The following is a 27,155-nucleotide window of genomic DNA, read 5'->3' as shown; positions in this document are numbered from 1 at the left end:
GACCAGTTAAGGGAAGTTATACTTGCAAAGGATTGTTTAAGTGATATGCAGTCCATTTATTTCTCTAGATATTCCATGTTTTATCCTTGACTTTGTACTTGGACCAAGTGTTTGGTTCCTTTGAATCCTGTTGTTGTGTCCTTTATTAAAAAGGGGGTGTCAGGAGAGCCTGCTTTATAAAACATACTGTTGCATCATCACTATGAGTTCTTCTTGGAGATGTAACCCCTACATTACTCAGGGTGCCCTACATAAGGTATATGAGAATTCTCTCCTGGAGGCCAGGAAAGGCTTTGCTTTAACTAGTGTATAGTCCTTACTGCCTGCATATCTGTGTCCTGTTCCCCTACCCCAAATATTGGTCTTTTATCTTAATTTATGTTTCCTGATTTCATATTTGTGTTTATATATATTTATAGTAGGGCTCCTTCATATAATGAGGTAGAGAATAAGTAACTTGTTTCCAGTGATCAAGTGCTCTTGTTTTATTTTGCCATTGCTCTTGGCCTCTATCTCTGGACGCTCCATGAACAATTGTTGCATATTGCTTTAGGACACATCTAATTTTCAAGAACAGTAGATGTCATTGAGGTAGGCTTTTCCACTCTCTACTTCTGGCACTGCTTATCCTGTTTCCAGAGCTGGTCAGTGCATCAGCATTGTTGAATTCAGTTAAGGAGGGAGACACTAAAAAGTGCTGGGTCAGAATAGTAGCAGCCTGCAGGGACGGTCTGTGCCCTAAGTCCATTTGGGAGAGAACAAGCATAGGTGAACTAATGACACCAACATTTTTGGACTCCCTACTTATGCAGTAATTGTTCAGAGAAGAAAGAAGCTATTGTCCATTTTGATGGTCACTTTCATAGTCCAGGGCATCGCATTGCCAAATATACCCATACATTCCTGCAGCTGCTTATTTATTTATCAGGCATACCTTGGAGTTGACCAGAGTCAGGCATTCTCCTGGGCCCATGATAAAAATACACCCATTTGGTTCTTGTGACAAAACCAGGAGGTTGATGCTATTATTAGAATAGATTCACAGAAGCGCAGCAGCTCAGGCACAAAGGGGTTTTTGTGCCAGGTTGCACATCAGTCTTTGTTATCTCTGACTGCCAGAGTTTCAGGCTACACTGGTAGTTTTCAGGAAAAAATTTCTGGCTATCTTGGTAATAGTTTTTGATGCATGAAAGAGATAGCATCCATTAGAAAGTTTGTCTAAGTCAGGTTCCAGAGTTCTATTATAACCCACATATAGACAGGTGGTTTGCGCACTCTTTCTTCTGAAATGAATTCATACATAGGCCTTAATAAAAGTCGTTATCATGGGCCTTTGCCAACAGTAAGTAAACATTTTTTAATCTTTAAGTTTATTTTCTTTAAATTGGGAGTAGAATCATAATGGAATAATATTTGCTACCATCATTTTGAGAATAAAAAATTCAAGAATAAATATTGTGAAATAGTGCATCTTTGGAGTTCTGCTCACAGTATGTAGGTTTTTCACCCCTCAGCTCACAATTGCAAGACCACTCAGGCTAGGGGTACAACAACAATGGAGTTTATTAACAAACAGGAGATTTGGGGATATGAAGGATTTCTAAGGCCACAAATGGCCAGCTGTCCTAGGCCAGATAGTGTCCACTAATCCAAACTGAAAGTTGTTCATGCATGATTGTGTTGTCCCTCCAAAGGGAGCTTAGAACTGGTAATACCCCAGTATGCAGTGGACCAGGACCCAACTAATCTGTAGCAGCTCAGGTGGTCATGAGTACAGCTGAGGGAGCACCCCAGCAGGGTGTCTCCTGACACTGAAGTCTGTCTTCTGGAGCTTCTTCCAAGCTAAGTCAAACCTCTCCAGCACTGAGGCCTTCCCAAGCAGCCTCCCTGTCAAGCTGAGTGTCCATCGAAACCTTTTTCCTTCATCAGGCTGAGTGTGCAGCATCTCTATAGCCTTTGCTTATATCCCCCTTCAGGGTACCTGCTTTTAAATCTGATTGGTCAATTTTCCACACCAGCTGGTCCCAAGACTTAATCGGTGCCAGCTTGAATCTAATTGGTGCCAGTGGGAGCTTGATCCATAAATCCCTGCCATGGTATAGTCTGGCTAATGCTGCTCAGCTGAGGGCCCTGGCACCTTCAGACTGCCAGGACCTTGAGGGGTTACTGTTTCAGCTACTCTGCAGAGGCAGGATGGAATCCTCCCTACCACCTTCCAAAACGTGGTTTGCACATAGGTATTGATGGAGCCACACATCCACTGAAAAGGTACGAAAAGTTTTGCTACTCACATGACAAGACTTTCTGGGAAGTGCAAGACAAGTATCCCAAGCAGATCCAAAAATGGCCCAAAAAAATCTGAAAAGGACTGCCTCTGCTTTTCTTGTAATTAAATGGTATGGTTGGAGGAATGTCCTGTCTGCTCTGCAGATTAGTTCTTGGTTTTAGCTTCACACCAATTCCAAGGAGGGGTCACTTGGACTCTTACTAGCTGGCCCTTGGTGGCACAAAAATGTTACTTACCATTGATGGTATCCTAGAACCGATGGACAACACCAATTTCTGTACTCTGCAAGTTGTTTTCCTCTAAATTCATTTTAACTTCAGAAAAGTATCCACAACTACATGAGCATCAGGGGAGAGCTCATAGGGTCTCCAGTGAGGAGATTGTCATGCAGTTGCCTTTAGGGGAGAGTGGGTGTTGACCCAATTTGAGTGAGTGGGTTACTGGAGATGGCATTCCAGGCAAGAGAGTAACATGCATAGAATGTGTTATTAAGGAGTGTGTTGTTAAAGACGATCTAGCAATCTGATGTGACAGACATGGAGGATCTGATGCGAGTTGGTGAGAGGTCTAAACTGGCCAGAATGGCAACCTGGAGCCAACCTTGGCAGGGCTTTGTGTGGCTTGGGGAGGAGTCCGGCTGGGGGATGGGTGGCGTGCAGGCATGGCCAAGCCACCTGGCAAGGCAGCTCGCTCCCCTGTTTGCATTAGCAAGAGGGTGGGTGGCACTAACATAATTGCAGAGGAGTGCCGATAAGGCACTATATCAGATAAGGTCCACAGTACAGAAACTCGCTAAAATAGAAGGTGCTAGATTCCCCATCTGAGGAGACAGATGGAGGGAAAACTCCCTTCCTCGTGGGAGTGCAGTCTGGGCTCTGTGACCTGTTTTAGAAACCTATTTCTGGCTCTATGACAAAGTTGGTGAAAAATGACTTACAGGAGAGAGTTTTCATGCATGTGGGTGGAAATTTAGGAGTGGACCTTGTAGGAAGTAGCATTTTTGAGCTGTTTTTTGGCATTTCCCCAAGGGTCATTTATTCTTAAATTAAGGGTCATGTATTATTCTTAATTTCCTCTAAGGTGTAACATCTGGTAAGGAAGTTTTTATCTTAAAAGTTTTTTTAAAAGTTTTTTTAAAACAACGAGTTTGGGTGCTCGCTTCAGCAGCACATATACTAAAATTGGAACGATACAGAGGTTAGCATGGCCCTTGCACAAGGATGACATGCAAATTCGTGAAGCGTTCCATATTTTTGCAGGAATTTAGAAAACCTAAATAAGGGACAAGGAAAAAGACTAATTATAATAAAGTCAAAATCAAAATCAGTAAGCAACTATAAACCAGAGATACACTGGGGGTGGAGGGAGGGAGGAGGGATTAGGGTCAAAATAAGGGGGGTGGGAATTGTATGGAGAATATAACCAAGATGAAAATGCATACATTGTGCAAAAATGAAAAATGATGTAAAAAATATATAAAATTAAAAAAAAAAAAAAACGAGTTTGGGAATTTGATCTATTATCAGAGAAATTTTCAGTTTTGAGTCTCCAAATAAAAAAGGCACAGAAAATTTATTCATCAGAGAGCCACTAAGAGTTAGAAGAACAATGGGGAAAAAGTTAATGGAATCAGAATTCTACAGTACAGCAAAGAGAAACCATGTTAACTGTTCTGTTACTTAGGCTAATTTTAGCACTCATTACCTTCTGCAGGCCCTGAGTGTGTTTTACCCAGAGCCTTGTATTATTAAACCAGTAGAACAAACTAGTTTAGTAAAAACATTTTCTAATTTCATTTAACCGCTAATTAAATTTTTTTTTTGTTTTTTTAAGTTTTATTTTATTTGGGGCCTCCCCTGGTGGTGCAGTGGTTGAGCGCTGGGCCATGAAGCTGCCCGCAGCCTCTGCAGCGATGGTTCGATCCCCGGCCAATTGCGAGAGTCCCACATGGCGCAACAGACCTCTCCTGCTGTGCCCGCTGCTTCCCTCAGCAGTGTCTTTGGTCCATCTGCCTGTTCTGCTCCCCGCTCTGGCTCTGGTGAATTCTGTCACCCTCCCGCGCTTCTGACTGTACCCAGTGCTTGTATAAATAAATAAATAAATCTTTTTAAAAAAATTTGAAAAAAAAGATTTATTTTATTTGTTTATGCATATAAGAGCTGGGGTGTGGGCCAGAGGTGTGCGGCGTGAGAGGATTCACCAGAGACAGAGTGGGGAGCAGAACAGGCAGAGCTACTGAAATACACTGCTGAGGGGAGCAGCGGGCCAGACAAGAGAGGTCTGCTGTGCCATGTGGGTTTGCTCCCTGGCTGGGGATGGAACTTGTACTTCAGTGGCTGCCAAAAGCTTGATAGTGCTGAGACTTAACCCCTTGTACCACCAAGGGGAATAATATTGTATTAATATAGTTCAAAAGTCAAAAATTAAAAAAAGGATTCTTGGTGAAAAATTCTCCTCTATTTCCCATCCCTTTGCTGATGTAGCCAGTGTTAGTTTCCTATGTGTCTCTGAAGATATTTTATTGAGATATGAGTATGCCCATAAGTGATAGTATCCCAGACACACCATTCAACCCCATGCTGTTTTTATTTTTATTTTTTTAAATATTTATTTATACAAGCACTGGGGTACAGGCCAGAGGCACGGGAGGGTGAGAGAATCCACCAGCGACAGAGCGGGGAGCAGAACAGGCAGACGGACCAAAGACTCTGCTGAGGGATGCAGCGGGTGCAGCAGGAAAGGTCTCTCGCGCCATGTGGGAATCTCCTCGGGCCAGGCGACTGTGGACAGCTTCACAGCTCTGCGCTCAACCCGCTGTGCCACTGCCACCAGGGAGGTTCCCCTTGCTGTTTTTAAACAGTGACTTTTTGAGATAATTCACATACTGTCATACTCACTCTTAAAAATGTGGGATTGAATGTGTTTGTTATTGTTGATTGTTTACTTTATAATCATAAACTTACTAATAATCCAGCTCAAATTGGAAGGGGAGAAGGAAAACATGGAACTCATATAACTGTAGGGAGAGCAAAAAGATACTCCGAGCAGATGGGATGAAGGGGTGCTCTCCTGAGCTGCAGAAGGAATGGCCTGGTGGTTAAGATAAAGCACAAGTCCATTTTATTAGATTTGTCCACAATCAGCAATGGTGATCTTCTTCCAGGGCTTGCTGTTCTCAGACCCTGAGCCTCCATGGCTTCCACAATATCGTGCCCACCTCACATTGCCAAGGACCACATGCTCTCCATCCACTCAGTCTTGGCAGTGCAGATGAAAATCTGGGAACCGTTTATATTGGATCCAGCACTTCCCACTGACAATATTCCCAAGATCTGTATGCTTCAGGATGAAATTCTCACCCTCAAATTACCCCCCAAAGATGGAGTTGGACTTGCCACCATTGCCATTATGGTGTGGGAAGTTACCACCCTGGCACTTAAATTCTGGAATAATTCTGTGAAAGCAGGAAACCTTATAACCAAATCCTTTTTCCCCAGTGCTTAGAGCACCAAAGCTTTCTGCTATGTTGGAACTTAGTCTGCAAACAGCTAGAAGGAGACGTGGCCCAAGTGCTTTCTGTTGCTAGCCATGTCAAAGAACACAAGGGGTTCAACATCTTCGCCAGGTGGGAGGTCTGGCAGTGGGGTATCAGCAAGGCCGAACTAAACATTTATTGTCTTTACAGATCACTTTAGCCATCACTGCCATCTATTTTAGAACACTTTCATTGCTCTATAAGTATTCTTCCTTCCTGTTTTTATTTTCCTCATTGTGGTCACTCTCTTTCACTTTTGTCCCCAGGCCACCCTCTCTATGGGTTTGCCTATTCTAGAAATTTCATATAAATGGTATTGCATAACATGTGACCTACATCTAGTTTCTTTTACTTAGCATGTTTTCCAGGTCATCCATGATGATAGCAATATTGCAGTTTCTTATGTCTGAATAATTTTCCATTGTATGGCTATGCCATTGTTTGTGTAGCTGTTCATCAGTTGACAGGCCTGTTTTTAACTTGATTGAATATATACTTAGGAGTAGAATTGCTAATTCATATCATCACTCTGTGTTTAGCCACTAGAAGAACTACCAAGCTGTTTTCCAAAGGCCTGTACCATTTTACATTCCCACCAGCAAGGAGAGAGTTCTGATTTCTCCACATCCTCATCCAATACTTGTTATTGTTTTTTTGATCATAGCCATCCTAGTGGATATGAAGTGGTGTCTCATGGTAGTTTTTGTTTGATTTCCTTAATGGTGAGTGACATTTGAGAATCTTTTCATTTACTTATTGGTCATTTGTCTATATTTTCTTTGGAGAAATATCTATTCAAGTCTTTTGCTCATTTTTTAATTTGTTTACTTTACTTGTCTTTTTATTGTTGAGTTATATGCATTCTTTGTGTATTTTTTATACAAGTCCCTTATCAAATATATGATTTGCAAATATTTTCTCCCATTCTGTGGTTTGACTTCTTTCTTGATGGTATTACTTGAAGTACAGAAGTTTTGGGTTTTGACCAAGTACCTGTTTTTCTGGTGTCATAGCTAAGAAATCATTGCTAATAAAAGATCACAGAGATTTACTATGTTTTCTTCTAAGAGCTTTATAGTTTCACTTCCTACATTTAAATCTATGATCCATTTTGAGTTCATTTTTATATATGGTGTCTCTTTTATTTCCCATTCCCAGTCTTAGAAATTGTTTCATGTCAGTATCAAAAAACTTCCTCATGCTTTCTTATGAAATTATGATATTCCCTTGTATGAATATGCCATAATTAACTTAAACAGTTACTCCCTTGATGGAAATTTATATAAACATTTAGGTTTGGAAATTATTTCAAAATACCATATGTCTTGGAAGTTATCAGCTTCCTTAAAATGCCAGTTTCAACCACTTGATGGACTTTGTTGCTCCAACCATTTCTTGTCATCTAGAAGGCTTTTAGTAAATTCCACTCTGTTGGGGAGAATGACCCCAAAGAGTTGTTTCAAGAGATTTCATCCATTAAATGTTTACAGTAGGTCAGGGGGCAGAAATTATTCAGTTGTCTGAAAATATCTAGAAAAATTTTGAGGGAATAAGGTATTCTAAAAAGGTATTTTAATCTGTTTGGTTACAGATGACTTAATAGCATATGTCCTCCTTTTAGTCTTTTTTCACATTATTATTTCTCATGCATGTAAGTCTAAATAAATTATAAACTTTGAGCAATATAGCCAATCACTCAGTAAACTATAGAATATCCAGAAATTATGAAATATATGGATTTCTTGTATTAATGAACTGTAAACTTTGGGGGAAGTCTTGAAAAATACCGACACTTTACTAATCTGTAGAGGCTTAGCTGGTCACTTGTAAGCAAGCCAAAAAAGGCCAATGAACAGCTAAGATTAATATGACGAGGCCCAATTATACAAGTTCAACAATAATCATGGCTGGTGATATCTAGATAGGGGCATATCTGAATGGCCCCAGAGTGCATCACTAAATTATATTATGTTCCTGGTATCCTCCCAAGTCCTGAGTCCCTGAGTTAGGAAAAAAAAAAAAAAGTGTTACACAGGCTATTATTTCATCCTCAATTTTTAACTTTTATATAATTTCATACTTATAGGAATGTTGCAAAAAATGTCAAGAATAGGGCCTCCCCGGTGGCGCAGCGGTTGAGTGCTGGGTTGCGAAGCTGCCCGCAGCCTCCGCGGCACCGGTTCGATCCCCGGCTGCTCCCCGGCCACCAGAGGAGGGTCCCGCATGGCGCGCAGACCTCTCCTGCCGCCCGCTGCTCCCCTCAGCAGTGTACTTCGGTCCTTCTGCCTGCTCTGCTCCCCGCTCTGGCTCTGGTGAATTCTCTCACCCTCCCGCGCTTCTGACTGTACCCAGTGCATGTATAAACAAAACAAACAAACAAACAAACAAACAAATAAATAAATAAAACATGCCTCTATTAAAAAAAAAATGTCAAGAATATTTTCTACCTTTCGCCCAGATTTCTCAGATGTTAAAATTTTATTACATTTTCTTATTCTCCCTCTTGTGTATTTCTCAACGATATGAGAGCAGCAGCAATGCCAGTACTTTATCCTTAAATAATGTAGACGATACCTTTATCCTTAAATATTGTGTATTTCCTAAGACTAAGGGGATGGTCTTCCATAACCCTGGTGTAATTATCATAATCAGGAGATCAGTATAGACAACACTATTATCTAATATACAGACTTCATTCTGGTCTTGCCAATTTCCCTATAATGTCATTTAGGGAAGAAGAAAATCCAGAGAAGGGTTTTTTCCATTGTCATGTCTCTTTAATCACTGTTAGTCTGCAGCCCTTTTGGAGTCTTTTCCCCCCTCTCAATTTTACATGAACACCTCTGAAGAGTGTAGGCCAGTTGTGTAGTAGAATGCCCCTCTGTCTGGTTTGCCAGAGGTTCAGGCTGGGCACAATTTGGCAGAAGTCCTTGCAATGCAGAAGTAGTGGTCTGCCCAGGGCATGATGGGAGGAGATGCGCCACCAGTTTGTTCCATTACTAATGCCCTTAACTTCCATCCTTGGGTAAGATGGAGTTGGCCACAATTCTCCACTGTAAAGTAGCTATTTTTCCCCTTTTGTAATTAATAACTACCTTGTAGAGGAGAACTCTTTGAAACTATGTATGTGTCCTGTTTCTCCTCAAGTTTTCAGTCACCAATTATCTTTGTATAAAAACAGAAGAAAAATACATTTTTGCAAGATATCTGTTAAAAATGGTTGTGGAGGTAAAAATAATAACTTCAAGGAACATGTGGCAGCACCCTGACAGATGTAATCTTGTGGAAGTCCTTACTAATTATTTAAGAGATTAGATATACTAAGACTTAATTTTAAAAAATATCCTCTAGTCACTTTATAAGCTTGCAAAGGTGAAAGTAATTGGGTTTGTTAGTAGTTAATTGCCTTTGAAATATTTAGGAATGTGTCACTCCCGAAGGTTTTCATTTTGTCCATGGTTGGGGACAGAATGAAATGAACAAAAATATTTTGGGCGAAAACATCTTCTAAAATGCCTCTTCATGCTCCACCTTTTTCTGTTTCCTTACATCTTGACTTTGTCCATATCTCCCTGCTTAAAAACATCAGTGCCCACTCCTCACAGTAGACTTCTAGTCTACCTTTTCACCTTTGAAGTCTTTTTTCTACTCCAGCCAAATTGGCCAGTATAATTCATTTATAAACATCATCTCAAAACTTTCTCTCTCTGCAAAGTGGCCTTCCTATCTCTCTAACTTTATTCTTCTCAGCACCAGATAAATGTCAAATGTATTTCTAGGAAAACACTCATGACCTCTTCATTATTCAAACTTCAATTGTAATTAACTGTATATAAGCTGTTTGCTACTTTGGGGAGATACTTTAGTAGGAACTTTTTTAGGGAGAAGGTAGTAGAAACAAATAAAAATACAGACGAGATCCAACCACTATGGAGAGCTGTGTGGAGATTCCTCAACCTACTAAAGATGGAGCTTCCATATGATCCAGCAATTCCACTCCTAGGTATTTACCCAAAGGACACAGAAACATTAATTCCAAAGAGCACCTGCACCCCTATGTTTATAGCAGCACTATTTACAATAGCTAAGTTTTGGAAACAACCCAAATGCCCAAAAATAGATGACTGGATCAAGAAGATGTGGTACATATACACCATGGAATATTACTCAGCATTCAAAAAAGATAAACACATGCAATTTACAGCAACATGGATGGAGCTAGAAGGGATCATGCTCAGCAAAATAAGCCAGAAAGAAAAAGAAAAATACCGGATGGTCTCACTCATAGCAGGAATCTAGAAAACCTAAATAAGGGACCAGGAAAAAGACTAACTATAAGAAAGAAAAAATCAAAATCAACAAGCAACTATGAACCAGAGACAAACTATGGGGGGGGGGAAAGGGGGGATTAGGGTCAAAATAAGGGGGTTGCAATTGTATGGGGAATATAAAAATAAAGTGAAATAAATTAAATAAAATCAGTCTTGTTGCTGAAAAAAAAATACAGACCAGGTGGCTGTTATCCCTCTCTTAAGTGCTGTCTTCCTGTGTCCATCCTGTGACTAGTTTGCATGCCCTAGGCACTCACGGTTGGTTCTCTGCCATCTTGTGTGTGTGTGTGTGTGTTCATGCAAAGTATTTAATGAGCCCCCCACACATCCTCACACTTATTAACTATGCAATAAGTCAGTTGTTTCATTGATATTATCTTTTTAAATTTTCTAACAAAAGCCTGCATCTCCACAGGAAGGGGGAAAGATGGTTCCATTCCTCACTTCTATTTCCTTCCTGTCCAAGGGTCAGCATTTACACTTTGAACTCTTTCTGGCAGCGATCAGTTGGTGCTGACTGCTCTGAACCCTTTAGCCAAATTTTTCGAAGAGTCACAGAGAACTGGAGTGGGGTAGATGTCTGTTTAAGGGCATTGGTATCTTTATTTGAGGGGGGGAAATGATGCTTATTAGGTTTCATTAACTATAACCTCACATTTTCGGAATCCTAAAAATTCAGCTGTTATCAGTCTGCTTACTCCTTTAAGAGCTTTCTGGCCTCCAGAAAGTATCCTATGTGTTGGGAACACAAAGACCAAATAAGATGTTATTCTGTTGGCCTCCCTGCTGGCGCGGGGGTTGAGCGCTGGGCTGCGAAGCTGCTCGCAGCCTCTGTAGCCCCGGTTCTATCCCCGGCCACCGGCGAGGGTCCCACTTGGCGCTCAGACCTCCCCTGCCACGCCTGCTGCTCCCCCCAGCAGTGTATTTCGTCAGTCTGGCTGTTCTGTTCCCCGCTCTGGCTCTGGTGAATCCTCTCATCCTCCCGCACTTCTGACTGTACCCAGTGCTTGTATAAATAAATCTTTAAAAAAAAAAAAAAAAAAAGATGTTATTGTAACACCTCACTGAGTCATGCGCTGGGGAAGCCTGAGATCACTGCAGTACCAGGACCAAAAAGATTTCTGCTTTTCACTCAAAGAAGCAGCTTCAGGAGACTGCAGTCACAGAGAGGTATGCGAGACACATTGAGCAGTAGGGCTGGAGCAGAGGTCAGATAGAGTTGTGGGGGTGGGGGTGTCTTGCCCATGTCATGTTTGGACGGGGCCTTAAATTCTGTATGATGAGGCAGCCTCCTTCCAAGCCAAGTGAATACATACATCACGTGCCCAGTGGTATGCCCATCGCATGGCATGTGGAGAGAAGTGAGAGCAAGCTGGAACCTGCTCATCACCTATAGTCCTTGACAAACGTAAAGCAGGAAAGGAGGGTGGGGGTGTTACCTTGACATGTAGTGTGTCATACTGAGTATAGTGCACTTAGTGAAGCAATGTGTGTGTTTGTGTGTCTGTGTGTGTGGGGGTGCTGTGGGAGGCTTTTAAACTAGGTTTTAAATGGACAAACTTGAATATTCAAGAATTTGCCCAGAGGATAATCGTGGTCAGCTCAGCTGGGAGAGGATCTATAGCTCTAAAAAGGATGAAGCATCGCTTCCTATTTCCAATTTTTTCCCTTCATGGCATTCGGATGTGTTTAGTCTGTGTAGCACCAGGCTGCTGTGGCAGCCGGCTCTGGTTTTACTTCCCCATTGAAAACTCCAACTTCTCAAAATACAAACAGAGCAGTGGTTTCAGGCTCTCTCTGCTTTAGAACTTCCAAATATTTGATAGGCATTTCATTTGGTTCTACAGTGTAGTTTATAACCATTAACATAATAGTAGGCAACAACATGGATGGATACTTCGGAGACTTTGTAGACCAGCCATGTTAACTGTAGCGTTCTTCAGAATAAGGCAGATTTTTATAATTTCTGTGTAGACATTAAATTTCTTTAGTCTTTTGAAATATTCAGGTCCACACCTGTGTGCTAATATATATCTTGCAAGTAACATACCTATTCTTACATTCTATCAAATCCTAGACAAGGTTGGCTCATCTACTTCAGGAATGGTCTTGTACTATAATATCAAAAGTGAATACCACCATCTACTTGGTCTTCTGGAGAGTGGTACAAGTTTAGAATCACCTAGGTTTTTTTTTTCCTTTTTAAAAATCTTCATGCCCATGCCCTAGCCCATACCAATTAAATCAGTTCCTGGACTCTCCTGCACTGTTGGTGGGAGTGCAAACTGGTCCAACCACTATGGAGAGCTGTGTGGAGATTTCTGGGCCTACTAAACATAGAGCTCCCATATGATCCAGCAATTCCACTCCTAGGTATTTACCCAAAGGACACAGAAACATCAATTCCAAAGAACACCTGCACCCCTATGTTTATAGCAGCACTGTTTACAATAGCTAAGCTTTGGAAACTACCCAAATGCCCAAAAATAGATGACTGGATCAAGAAGATGTGGTACATATACACTATGGAATATTATTCAGCATTCAAAAAAGATAAACACATGCAATTTGCAGCAACATGGATGGCGCTGGAAGGGATCATGCTCAGCGAAATAAGCCAGAAAGAAAAAGAAAAATACCAGATGGTCTCACTCATAGCAGGAATCTAGAAAACTTAAATAAGGGACCAGGAAAATGAATAACTATAAGAAAGTGAAAATCAAAATCAACAAACAACTATGAACCAGAGACATTCTATGCGTGGTGGGGGGCGGAGAGGGGAGGGATTGGGGTCAAAATAAGGGGATTGCAATTGTATGGGGAATATAAAAATAAAATTTATTTAAAAAAAATAAAAGGAGTTACAATAGGGAGGAAAATAAAAAAAATAATAATAATAAATTAATCAGTTCCTGGAATAGGTGTCCCAGTTTCTGGGAACCAGATGTCTGCACCTTCTAAAAAGTAGACTGTTTTTTATTTTGCTTTATTATTTTTTAATGAAGATTTATTTATTTATGCATACAAGAACTGGGTTGTAGACCAGAAGTATCAGGGGTGAGAGGATCCACCAGAGACAGAGTAGGGAGCAGAACAGGCAGATTGCCTGAAATACACTACTAAGGGGAGCAGCAGGAGAGACAGGAGAGGTCTGCTGTGCCGTGTGTAGGTTAGCTCTCTGGCTAGGGATCAAACTGAGGCCGTAGTGGTGATAGTGCTGGGATTTAACCCTAGGACATCAGGGAGGCCCTCTATTGTTTTATATTGACCTTTTCTAGTTTGCATTCAATCTTGGTTCAAATGCCTTCTCATAGAGCTTCGAATGAGATTTGAGAGTGCAGGAAAATTTAAAGTAAAGTAGTCTTTTGCTTGAATAGAAATTTCGATATGCCATTTCAGCACCTGATAAGTATAAAATATGTCAGAGTGTCATTCTTTTATCTGTCAATATACTCCAGAGTTTTCAACAGTATTCAGTCACTCTCATCTGTTACAAGAAAAATTTGATTTCTTCCCAAAAATTTCTTATTTGTCAGCTTGCTAAGAACTAAGAAGTGTTTGGACCCTCGACGCAGGTGATACAATTGAGGATGATGACAACTGTGGTGCTGGTGGGGACAACTTGTTTGGAGACTGGTCTTTATTGGAAACCCTGCCTGGTGCCTGTGCACCAGCTCCCTGTGTGCCCCTGGGGCCAAGTGCAACACTCCGGCCCCTGCACTGTGGGCGTCTGTTTATTTGTCTCCACAGGACTGTCAGTCCATTAAGGGCAGAGGCCAGGTCCCAGCGAGGCTTGAGAGAATGAATGGTTGATTGAAAACAGGAAAGCAGTAACAGCAGAGGAAGAACAGTGTGCACATAGTGAAGGGCAAAACAGAAACTCCAGGACTTAAAGAGTCAAGTGATTAGTTCGATGACTGGCCTGATTCAGAACTTTTGGATAGGTCTCATTTGAGAAACAGAGAGATCTTTGTTGGTGCAAAAAGGTTAAAGATGGAGATGTGGCCAGCTGGCCATCAATCGTGAGTGGAAGGAATTGAGTCTGGGAGGAATTTGCTCCTGGGTGTGAGTAAAAGGACATGGATTTTTTTAATTGGATGTTTCCAAAGATGGCTCCTTTGGGATTCGCTCATCTAAATGGGAGGATGAGCCCTGGAGGAACCATATCGAAGCTGCCCCAAAGATCGCATTGGCTTTCAACCTGATCTTCATAATTTCTTCAAGCACTATTTGTGTTGGGCATGATGCTGAAGCATTTGTGGTGAAAGAAGAACAATTTTTATTGTTGAATTTATTAGAGTTTGTAGTTTTTGTCTCATTCATTCCTTCTCCCTTCATTTTTCTCCTATATTCAAACAGGTATTTGTTGAGCACCTTGACAAAGGGCAGACGTTTGTGAGGTAATGGGACATGAGGGTGACCAAAGTACAACACAGTCCCTGCAGGTCCTGGTCACAGTCGGTCTTGATCTTAGTCTGCCATTTGAGCAGATGGTGATGAGTGCCTGGAGAGGGAAGGGCAGGATGTCGGCGCCAGTGGGTAGGGAGTTGGGGGCAGACATGGGAGGAAGTCACTTGTAGATTGAGGCCTGGAGCATAAGTTCAGACAAAGAGTGCAGAAGAACGTGTTCCTGACAAATGAAAAGCTTAATTTATTACTACTCAGGGCGCATTGAATAGAGTATATTTTTGTAACCTTTTCTTACTTTGTGCAGCCCAGTCAAGGGAGGTCCAAAATAGCCCTGATTCATGGAAGAAAGCTACAGAGTGGCCCTGTTCCGAGGGGTGCGGTGGCCCCGATGATACCCTCTTTGTTCCCACTAGCATGCGTCATTAGTTTGCTCTACTTTATCCATCCAACCCAGATGACTGTGGGGGAATCTTCCGGAATGCTTTCACTGGAACATTTTGGAATTGAGGAAGCAAGTCTCTTATCAACTTACTAATGCCTTACATTCTCTTTTTTTTTTTAAAAAAAAAAAAAAGAACTGTTGTTATGAAAAAATCAAAATAGATGAGAGAGACAGAGAGAGACAGAGAGAGACTGTGAATGCAGTTTACAGAGTAAGACTTACTGTGACCTCCCACGCCCTCACTACCTAGCCTGGGAAACTGGGCATTACCAACCTTGTAGGCCCCTCACATTCTGCCCCTCCACCCTCATCCCATCATAACCCCCAGTCAGCATTTTGTGATCAGTGTTTTCTTTGGATCCTTTCTCTTAGTATGTTTTAAAAGGTCATATTTATGCTTGTGTTCGAGGTACTGCAGTACCGGCCTATCATTACCTGCCAACAGCAAACGAGACAGGCTGTTTAAGTAACTTGCCTGTACTTATTCTTTTAAGCAGGAGAATATACTGGTAGCCTCAAAGTGCTTCAAAAAATTTTCTAAACAAGAATTTTCTTTTGATTTTAAGGAAAACCTTAAGTGGGTGTGTTAAAAGGATAAGGTTGTTAGAGACCAGTGAACTGTAAATGGACCTAGCAGTGAGTTGACCAGGAATTGCTTTAGTCAATATGTTTCAGGTTCCCTGTGAGGGCCATGAAAATGTTTATTTGTTTGTAATAATGCTACTCCAGGATATTTCAGTTGCTGTTATGGTGTAAAAGCTGAAATTCATTTGGAGTAAGATCATCTTGTATGTTGGTTGAGGGTATTGTTGACTTTGTATACTTCAATAATTCAACATGTTATCAATAGAATAGATCATGTCAGCAAATAGCTTCTTGAACAGACCCTTATTGAATTTGTTTCTCTTCTTTGTGGATATGATGAATGAATCTTGTACTCCAGATTTGTCATTCACAGTCTACTCCCCCACTCCCCAACTGTCCTGGTTCTCCTTCCAAAATGGAAGAAGATCAAGTTTTGGGTGTCACTTGATTACTATAGAAATGACCCTTGGTCAATTGATGGCAACAAACTTTTTGATTACTTGGCAATGAGCTTGCAAGCTGCTTCATTTGAATTGCTTTCCCACTTTGGGGTTCAGTATCATTCACTGCCAAATGGCACCTTTGAACAAAGTGGTACATTTTAGAGACCTTTCTTTCCCAGAGTACTCTAGGAGAAGGGTTGTATTTATTTTTGTTTTTCTTGCCCTTTAAACTCTAGTGTAACTTAGCAAGAGTCCTTACTTAGGAAGAAAGTAAGCTCAGTTCCCATTACCATTCTGAAGTTAACAGGTAAATTAATAGGTAACTCAGAATCCAATATTGGCAGGATATAAAACGTGTGTATGTCCCTGAATCTTTTTATTTCATTTCTATGTTTTTATTCCTAAGGTCATTGGTTCTTCTAGGACTCAACAGGAGACTCTTTTTGCCTCAACTATGAGGTTTTGAAGCAAAGCTTTAACACTTTAAACAGTGAATTTTTGCCACTGTACTGTAATTGTAGTCACAAATATAGTAAATCTTAGCTCTAAGAAAAACCTACTTAATATCTTATTCAGACTGGGATTCCAGTCTACAGTGATATGGAATGAAGTAAACTGAAACAATAGTTTCTTTACATCTTAGTGTTCTTTGCATTTGCATTTTTAGCCATTTTAACTGGCCCCTAGAAACTCTTTTATGACTCTGGAGACAAGCCATCTGGATTCCACAATAATTTTACTATGCATTTCCATAATACTCCTAGTCACTCTAAAAAAAAAAAAAAGACTGGACAAAGCAAACCATTCCCGATTGTTTAAAAACACGGTGAACTCATCCCTTGCTCGGGCTGCATGGAATGTTGTCTAAGAGGGAAACCTGTGTTTTAGATTCTCTCTTTACCCCCACAAGAGAAACTTCCTAACAAGATGCCATTCATATAGTGTCAGCAGCAACTGTGAACTGTTCTTGGTAAAGTCCTTTAGGATTCTGTGATGATGCGCCTGGAGGTTATGAGCAGTTGTGAGCAAGGCTCTCCCCTGAAACTTCTCTCCCAGCTCCAGGTGCAGAGCTTTGGACTCTCTGCCTTGCACACAGTCCATTGCTCTTCCCATGTCTCTCAAGGCCTCACTACCTTCTGGGATACCTCCTGTTTCTATGTGTGTAGCATTCCTCTTATTTTGGGGCACTCATCACAGGCAGAGGAGCAGCATGGTGATAGGTTGTCTGCTGCAGCATGTTTGAGAGGGGAAGAGAGGATGAAAGGTGGCCAGGACTTAGCTCATGTGGGGCTTTCGTCTTTAAACTAATCCTGGTTGATGTGGGGAATCCTTGGGAGAGCTTTGAGCAGAGGAGTGAGGAGATTTGAGTTTCATTTTAACAAATCTCTCTGGTCTCTATGGATTGGTCACAGTGAAGTGGGTGAAGGTGGAAGCAAAATCACCAATTTAGGGAACTCCTGAACTAACTCAGGTGAGACAATGTGGCTTAGACCAAGATGGTAGCATTGAAAGCAGCAGGGATCAATTTTGAGATATGTTTCTAAGTGGAGATATGTTTTGTGAGGGCATGGAGGTAAGTTGTGAAAAAGGAGAACTAGAAGGATTCCAGGGTTTGAGCCTCAGTCACTGGGAGGTTGGGGTTGCCATTTACTGAAATGGAGAAGACCATAGAAGGGTGACTTTTTTTTTTTTATTTTAATTTAAAAAAAAAAAAATTTTAAAGATCTATTTATTTATTTATTTATATAAGCACTGGGTACAATCAGAAGCGCGGGAGGGTGAGAGAATTCACCAGAGCCAGAGCGGGGAGCAGAGCAGGCAGAAGGACCGAAGTACACTGCTGAGGGGAGCAACGGGCGGCAGGAGAGGTCTGTCGTGCCGTGTGGGACCCTCCTCCAGTGGCTGGGGAGCAGCCAGGGATCGAACCGGTGCTGCAGAGGCTGCGGGCAGCTTTGCAACCCAGGGGAGGCCCAGAAGGGTGACTTTGGAGGTGAGAATTAGGAATTCAATTTAGACATATTAAATGTGAGATGCCAGTTAGATCCAGGTGAAATTGTTGAATGGATATTTGTGTGTGTGCATATATATACACACTCACACACACACTCAGGGCTCATCAGCATTTAGGAGGTATTTAAAGTCTTGAAACTAGATGATGTCGCCAAGAGAATGGATATTAAAGAGGTCAGAGGAATGATCTGGCACCCTACAGCATGTAGAGGTCAGAAGAACCAGAAAAGGAACAAGCAATGAGATAAGAAAATCCAGAGGAAGTTATGTTTCAGAAGTCAAATTGGAAAAACACTGCTTCAAGGAGGGAGTGTGTCAACGCTGTCAAATGTTGCAGGTAGATCATTAAGATAAGTTTGGAGAATTTACCATTGATTTGGCCATATAGAAGCCCTTGGATTCCTTAATAAGAATAGTTTTTTTAATATTTATTTTTATTTATTTATGCATACAAGAACTGGGATCTAGGGCAGAGGGTGAGAGGATTCACTAGAGACAGAGGAGAACAGGTGTATCTACATAAATATATTGCTGAGGGGAGCAGCAGGCAAGACAGGAGAGGTCTCCTGTGCCATGTGAGTCAGCTCCCTGTCCGGGGATTGAACTCTTGCCACAGTTGCTGGGATAGCTTGACAGTACTGAGACTTTAACCATTGCACCACCAGGGAGGCCCAGGTAAGAGTAGTTTTTGTGGAGGACTGGAGGGCGAAAACCTGAATGGATTTACTCCAGAGAAAATGAAAAGGGAGAGATTGGATACAGGGAGTATAGACAAGATATGTAAAATAGAGGCAGGCAAAGGGGCTGCAGCTACAGGGAATTCAGCTTCTAAATTTTTCCTTTCTTTAGCTAGGAAAATATGTATATTTATATGGCTGGTGGCAGTAACTCTGTAGAGAGTAAAAATTTGGGGAGAAAGAGAGAATTGCTGGATCAAGTTCCTTAAGTGAGAAGGATAGGTGAGAGAGAGAGATGAGATCTGGTACGCAATGGGAAGGTTGAACTTGTAGAGGAGTTGCAGACATGCTCAACACAGGCAGGTCGTGTGGACACAGATATAGGAGACGGGTAGTTGTGATTGGGATCATGAGGAAGTGCTCTTCTGATTGCTTCTGTTTTCCAGTGAAATAGGAAGCAGCTATTAACCGAGTGTGAGAAGAGGGAGAAGGTAGAGAGCTGATGTTAGAAGGTAGAATACAGAAATAAGATGGTGGAGAGCAGGTGGAGTCAGAAATGTGAAAGCACTGCCAGGCAGCATTAAAGTCCCTTTGAAGTTAGTGGCCTTGAACTTATGGTGAAACCAGTCAGTGGGGTTGCACACTTTTCTCCAGCTATGGTGAGCCACCAGTAGAGATGCAGAGTGAATAGAGAATGGGATTAAACAGGATTGAGATTTGGCCAGGTGACTGCCCTAAAGGGAGACAGAGGCAAGGGAATTAATGTTGCCTGGAAAGGGATGAGGCATCTGATACCCCATGAATCTAATCTGAGGGGGACAAATGACATGCTGGAAACGAGAGACTGTAAACAGACAGGAGGAATGTTGGATTTTAAGTTCCGATGTGACCGAAGATGAATGAATTCAAGGTATTAGGGGAAATGCCCTGGAAATATATGTGTGTTCAGAGAGTAGAGAAGCCTGAAGTTGAGATGCAGTGGGGATACAGGTATTGGTGATTGAGTCCAGGGTAGTGGTCGCATCCAGGAGCGATTTGCCCTTAGGGAACCCTTGCAAGTTCCAGCGACATTTTTGGTTGTCACAACTGGGAAGGGAGATGCTGTAGACAACTAGGACAGGCCAGGAAAGCTGCTGAACATCCCACAATACGCAGGCGAGCCCCCTACAATGAAGAATAATTTGGCCCAATTGTCAGTAGCGCTGAGGTTGAAGCACCCTGGTCTAGGGTACGACCATGGGGACGAGGGGCTGGCATGGATTATTGAAGAAGAGATAACAAAGAGACCAAAATTTTGGAATGTTCATCTTATGACCGATGGAAATCTTTAAGAATCATGACTTAAGAGTCGGAAAGACAGAAACTGGCAGGGGTGAGAGGAATTTGATTAGAGACATGTGGAGTCATTTTCTTTTTTTCTGTGTCTACCTGATGGATTAGAATTGAAATTCATAACCGTGGTTCTAATAGCTACATATTTAAAATTAGGCAAAGAATAAGGAGATATTAAAAAAAAAAAGCCTTTTATTAACTGGCTTTGGCACAATTAGATTAAGTCTGTCTTAAATACAAGATTGTCCAAAGCCATTTAGGGGTCTGGTTAGTGTTTTTGGTGAAACTTCCGTGCCTGTAAACTTGGACACTTGGCCTAGTTCCACCATTAAATGACATCTCAGAGTAACAGTTATGGCAAACAGGCCTTGTGGTAGGGATCTGGTTTGAGAAAATCCTTGAGAAACTTTGTTTATTGACCTTAAAGACTGTGGTTTTCCTTGCCGTGCTCACCACTTTGGAGAAAACTAGTCAAAATCACACAAAGTAAGGGTTACACACCAGCTTCCTGGAACCAGCTGGTCCAGTCATCCAGTCTTGTGCTTTGTCCTTCATTTTGAACTCAAGGGCCCTGGGGCTACTTTTCTGCCTGCCCACAATAGCAAGGAACGTCTTTTGTTTGCTTCTTGTTTGAACGAAGGGCTTGTTTGGAGGTTTGGACTGCAAATAATAATCCATTGTTCCCTATAATAATAATCCACCTTCTTTAGCAGAAAAAAAATCTGCTGGATGCAGTGTGGCTATCAGTTTATTTAAAAGAATAGCCAAAAGTGCTCATTGTGTCCTGAGAATAAACATTTGGGAGATGGTGGGGAGAACTGGGGGAGGACTTTGGTTCTCCTTGGCCTAGAGTCATAGTTAAGACCTCAGGAAGAAAAAATTCTAACTATGACCAGCAGTCTCGGTGACAACATGTTATAGAGCAACCCGGATATTAAACGGGTTCCTGGCTGTGGGTCCTCACCCGCGCGCTTTAAAGGGACTTATGAATACTCCACTACAGACACACACACAAAAGGGTTAATAAAAGGTTTATTTACAAGAGAAAAAGAAATAAGGAAAATGTACAACTCAGGGAGAAAATAGGGAAATAAAGTCTTTAATGCGTCCTACCCGATCCGACGACCTGGAAACCCAAAGTCACTCTCAGAGCTGGCCGGACGCTGCGAGCTGGCGGAGAGCCAAAAATGGGGGACCCCCCAAAGCCCACGTGTCTGCCTTTTGTATCCACCTGGCTGCTTAACCCCACCCTCAGGTCCCAGCCACCTTCCCTTTGGTGGTGATGGGATTTGGAGTTCCCAGTGTCTTTGGCTTTGACCTTGCGTGGGGGTGGAGTCCACAAAGCCTAAATGGAATTTGCTTTGGGACATCCTTTTCCCCCTAACAAACACACAGCCTTATTCTGCTCATCTGTTACATTCTGAGAATAACTGGAATATGGCAGATAACGTAGTCTCTCAAGACTGTTTCTTTAAAAAACTTATCTTATTTTGGGGCCTCCCTGGTGGTGCAAGGGGTTAAGCACCGCACTATAAAGCAATCCGCAGCCTCTGCAGCACGAGTTCGATACCCCACTGGCCAGGGAGCAACCCACATGGCGCAGCAGACCTCTCCTGACTCGCCTGCTGCTCCCCTCAGCAGTGTATTTCAGTCAGTCTGCCTGTTCTGTTCCCCGCTCTGTCTCTGGTGGGTCCTCCCACCTCCTCCTCCGCATCTCTGTCCTGTACCCCCCTCTTGTATGCATAAATAAATCTTTAAAAATATATATATTTTATTTTTTTTTTAAGATTTATTTATTTATTTATACAAGCACTGGGGTACAGTCAGAAGCACAGGAGGGTGAGAGAATTCACGAGAGCCAGAGCGGAGAGCAGAACAGGCAGACTGACGAAGTGCACTGCTGAGGGGAGCAGCGGGCGCAGGAGAGGTCCCCATGTGGAAACCCCGCCCAGCGGCCAGGGATCGAGCCGGTGCTGCAGAGGCTGCGGGCAGCTTCGCAGCCCAGCGCTCAACCGCTGTGCCACCAGGGAGGCCCTGTATCTTATTTTAAAGATGGTGTATCCATAAAAACATAAATTCAAAAGGATACCTGCAGTCCTATGTTTATTGTAGCACTATATACAATAGGTAAGATAGGGATACAACCTGAATGCCCAAAACAGATGACTGAATCAAGAAGATGCAGTGTATATACACAATGGAATATGACTCAGTGATCAAAAAAGATAAACTAATGCCATTCCCAGCAACATGGATGGAACTGGAAGGGAATATGCTCAGTGAAATAAACCAGAAGGAAAAAGAAAAATATTGGATGGTTTCACTTATAGCAGGACTATAGGGGAACCAAATAAGGGATCAGGAAAAAAATAATTATAATAAATTAAAAAACAAAATTAACAGGCAACTATAAATCAGGGATATTCTACAAGGGAGGGGGAAAGAGAGGGGACAGAACAGGGAGGAAAGAGCACAGTGGACTATGGGGATGGTACACGGTGACTTGGTGGTGGGAATTCCATGGGGACTACACCTGAGAGGAGAAAGCAAACATTTACAAAAATGAGCAATGTTGTAAAATATATAAAAATAAATAAATTCTATTAATAATAAATAAATTGTAAACAGTTAAAAATGATGGGTCTAATCTTTTCTGGGCTAGCTTTGTTTCCAATTTTAGGCTAAATAAGTTTCTAATATCTGTTTAGTCTTTGGAAGTGTCCTTTGAGTAAAGATTTTTTTATTTGAGTAGCAGTCCTTGATTACAGGTCTTGAAAAAGATTGTTTTTATATTGCAAGTGGTGGAGATTTTAATGACTGTTTCCTGGGCTTAGGTTCACTGAAAAAAAACTTGATTTCATTCGCAAAACCAAAATATGTTAAGCATTTGTTGTTTTTACTGAAGTCCTTTATAGGAAAGGGGTCAGCTGAGTAACATACGTGGCTTTAAAATGAGGTATTCTTAGCTAGAATAGTTTTAATTGCTTTCAATGTGGAAGATGAGAAAAGTTCAGCATGACATCAGTTGAAGTGTGACAAATGAATATGAGAACTATTTATAGAAGTAATATATGGTCATAGCATCATTCATAATAGACTATTAGGGAGGTGATCATGATGTCTTCCAGAAGGTGTATGGGTCAGCTGTAGTACATGCACACAGTGATGTCATTCAGCCATTAAAAATGAACTGTCATACCATGACATGACATGGAGGAAACTTAAGTGATTATTGCTAAATGAAACAGGCCAATCTTAAAGGACTAAATTTACTGTTTGATATCCACTGTGTCATATTCTGGAAAAGGCAAAAATATGGAAACAGAAAAAACTCAGTGGCTGCTGGGGCTTAAGGGAAGGAGAAGAGAAATGAGTTGGTGGGAAGGGAAGGAGAAGAGAAATGAGTTGGTGGGATACAAGGGATGTTTAAGGCACCGAAACTCTTATGTATTTTACTGCAATGATAGATATGTCATTATACATTTATCAAAACCCATAGAATGTTCCACACAGAATGAACCCTAATGTAACCTGTGACTTTACACTAATGTAACAATCATCAAATGTAAAAAAAATACCACACTAATTCATGATATTCATAATAGGGGAAATTGGGCCTTGAGAGAGGGAAGAGGGACTATCTATATGAACACTAGATTCTGCTCATTGTTTCAGTAAACCTAAAGTTTCTCCTTAAAAAACTCATTTAGAAGAAAACAAACAGTGGGTATGGCTGAACTAGTAAAAATATCTTCTTGTAAAACAAAAACAATCCCAGACTGCCAGCAGTTTATCCTATTTGGAGGACAGTACCTGGCCATGGAATATGCTGTCCACAATGGCAGTGCATTACAGCATGGATCTCCTAACTTTCTTGTGTTTTGCTTCATGGTCTTATCTGATATATATGCACAGTGGTATTCATGCTAATCCTACTCTTAAGCTGCCCTTCTTCCCTCTCTTCAGTGACCACTGGCGTATCGGCCTTGGAGGTTTACACACCAAAGGAAATCTTCGTGGCAAATGGGACGCAAGGGAAGCTGACATGCAAGTTCAAGTCCACTAACATGACCGGCACGTTGACCTCAGTCACCTGGAGCTTCCAGCCGCAGGGGACCGAAGCCCCCGTGTCGGTAGGAATGCTTGCCTGCTCTTCGCTGTCCACTCAACCGGTTCTTCACTGAGTAGTGTGACCAATGAGCCATGCTTCTGGCTGCACACTCTCCGGTCATGGGTGTGCCATCTCTTGCAGAACCCAGGTCTTCTCTTGTTCAAATTCTCCAAGAGAACATAAGTTCTGCATCTTTTATAGGCAGCCTGTCTCCTTGTCTTTGCCTGACACCCTACCCTTGTCATCTTCCTGGTTACTCTCCACCATCAACACAACACCATTTTGAGGTTTATCTTTTCCACAGAGCAGTCACTAACTGATACTGGGGACTCTTAAACGTGATTATCCTATCTGTTTTCAGCTTACACTTGCCCATTTTGCATTTATTCTAAGTATTTCTCTTTCTCTCTCTCTCTCTCTCTCTCTCTCTATATATATATATATATATATATGAAGTATATATACACTGTATATACATATATACATATATATACACTGTATATATATATATACACTGTATGTATATATATACACACACACACTTTACCCATATATATATATGGGTATATATATATATATATATATATATATATATATATATATATGAAGTCCCTTTCTGATTTAATTATCAGTTTCTTGACTCACAGTCTTGATTCAGCTATATTCACCCGGAGCTTCCTGTGCTGTGGGCATCATTGTAGGCTCTTCAAAAATGTGCACAACACAATCTCTGCTCTCACTTGGGGAATAATTAGGAGTAAGACTGGTGTGCTGATGACTTCTGCGTAAGGTCAGGAAGGAATGGAAATACACCAGAGGCTTGGGAGGAGGGTTAGTTAGCAACTAGAGGAGTACTGGTTGTGCAGTGGCTGCTGATTAAGTACTTGGGACAGTATCCAAGCCTTGAGGTGCTAATACAGTTGACCGGTGAACAACGCGAAAGTTAGGGGCACTGACCCCCCCAAGAATGCACAGAATCCACATAGAACTTTTGACTCCCTCAAACTTAACTAATAGCCTATTGTTAACCAGCGACCTTACTGATAACATGAACAGTCGATGAACAGATTTTTTTTTTAATATTTAGACTTCATTCAGCGGAAGTAATTATTAGTCATCAGTTAGTGGATGTGGGTCATCATGAAGGTCATCACCCTTGCCATCTTTATGCTATGTAGATGGGGAAAGAAGAGGAGATGGAGAGGAGGAGAGGAGGAAATGAAGGGTTGGACTTTCCTGTTCAGGGATGGCAGAAGTGGAAGTGGAAAGAGCAGAGGCAGGCTGTCACTGTACAGACATATAGAAATACATCATAATTTCTATCTGTTGTTTTACCTTTTAATTATTCTAAGAATGTTTCTATATGATGCCAATCCTCCTTCCTCCATTTTCTTTAGCTTCATTGCCTGTATCCCAGAAGGGGTCATGTCTTAAAAGACGTCAACACGATCTGGAAGAATCAGAACCTTCTGCCAAATTGTTGATTTTGTTTCTGGCACTCCTCCTTTTGTCTTCTTCCTCTCATCAGGCACTGGCTGGGAAGCGCTCACCTCCGTTAGTTCCTCTGGTCCATCTGTGTTAAGTGGACCCCTGCACTTCAAACCTATGTTGTTTAACTGTGCATGTACAATTTAGAATGTTACTGTTGTCCTGGCTACATGCTGACTGTCTTTTAACACTGTACCTGCTTCACTGGTGTTGTGTATTTCAGGTTGTCAGTGCTTGGCAGTGACAGGCTGCCACTTTTCTCTAAGGTAAATTCTTATTTGAATGCTAAGAGACTTGTGTTGATCATCGCTAGGTGCTCAGCCCCTCATTTGCCTGTGTGATAAAATCTCCACACCTTTTTCCCACTTCCTGGTTGGGGGTGGGGATGGGGATAAACTGACTCATTATTCTCCAAGGTCACATCACTCAGGCTCCAATTGTCCAAACTCTGTTTTGTTGAACTCTGCTTGCTATAGTATTTCCCTTATGCATTATTTCTCTCTCAGATGGAAAAGTCTATTAATAATATTTATTCTCTATAGGCTTTAGAAATTCCTTAAAGCAGTGTTTCTCAACCTCTTGTTTTTCCATTATCACCTTCCTAAAGATACTTTAAGATTTTTTCCTAATTGCTGCTACCCCTCTATGAAATTTTGCTCTACAGATATACTGGGTGTGTGTATACATATGTGTCTGTGTATATGTGTCTCTGTGTATATATATATATATATATATGCATGTATATCTCCTGAGATCTCTCCTTGGAGGAGAGAGCACCCCTATTGAGAATACATGGTCTGGGTTTCTTTAAGAAATTCTCTTATAGTAGCTATAAGGGAATTATCTGCCTCATATTTGGTGTTTTGTGAAAGTTTTGAAAGTGTTTTGTTTTGCTTTGCTGCAGCCCTTTGTGTTAAGAATTTACCCAGGATGCCTTTCCTGAGAGAACAGAGTAATTACCTATAATTGTCTACAGATCTTAGTTCCTCAGGGTCTCCTTTGGGAAAACATAGAGTTTATATCCAGGTGACTGTAGCCCCTGGAATAAAAACATCTTTATGTTTGGCCTAAGTGACTACATTTTCAAATGTGACATTAGAACTATTTTCTGTTGCAATAAGTTTTTAGGAGAAAAGCTTTATTGCCCTGAATTGGAATATATAGCTGATATCCAAATTCTTTATTGGATCAGTGCTCCCCAGGATGGATAGAAAGGGAGGACAGCTGGTTGGGGTGCCTGAGAGGAAGGGAGAGGAAGGTAAAGTCAGGGATTACACATGTATAGGACTTCCTCAGTGGGTCCAATTGGGTGCAGTTCTGTGCAGGACCAGGTGAAGGAGTAAGAGAGAGCAAGAAACCTCACACACATGTCAGGGGGAAGGTGAGTCAGGGGCAGGCTATAGAGACCACAGTGAGCTCAGGTAGGTTTACTCTGGGGAGTCCAAAGAACTATTTAAATGTGTGAAGACTTCCCACAGATGTCATCTGTGCCATTTGTGTCATT

The 27,155-nt window shown here is 41.5% G+C and overlaps 1 protein-coding gene and 1 non-coding gene across 3 annotated transcripts in view; both read left to right on the top strand.

Moving 5' to 3' along the window:
- The window catches only part of MPZL1 (myelin protein zero like 1), a 53,865-nt gene that overhangs the window by 12,612 nt on the left and 14,098 nt on the right, over window positions 1-27,155 (top strand). For both annotated transcript variants that reach the window (XM_037506551.2, XM_037506550.2), the window contains exon 2: window positions 24,019-24,185. In XM_037506551.2, the coding sequence (XP_037362448.1) occupies window positions 24,019-24,185 (167 nt within the window). The remainder of the gene's footprint in view (window positions 1-24,018; window positions 24,186-27,155) is intronic.
- Window positions 3,439-3,542, top strand: LOC119242513 (U6 spliceosomal RNA). The gene has a single exon (XR_005124512.1). It is a non-coding gene; the product is annotated as a U6 spliceosomal RNA (small nuclear RNA).

The sequence above is a fragment of the Talpa occidentalis genome, unplaced genomic scaffold (assembly GCF_014898055.3).
Source record: "Talpa occidentalis isolate TD23 unplaced genomic scaffold, MPIMG_talOcc4v2.1 talOcc4.12, whole genome shotgun sequence".
In the NCBI taxonomy this organism is placed as follows: domain Eukaryota; kingdom Metazoa; phylum Chordata; class Mammalia; order Eulipotyphla; family Talpidae; genus Talpa; species Talpa occidentalis.
This window is presented reverse-complemented; position numbering and strand designations above follow the sequence as displayed.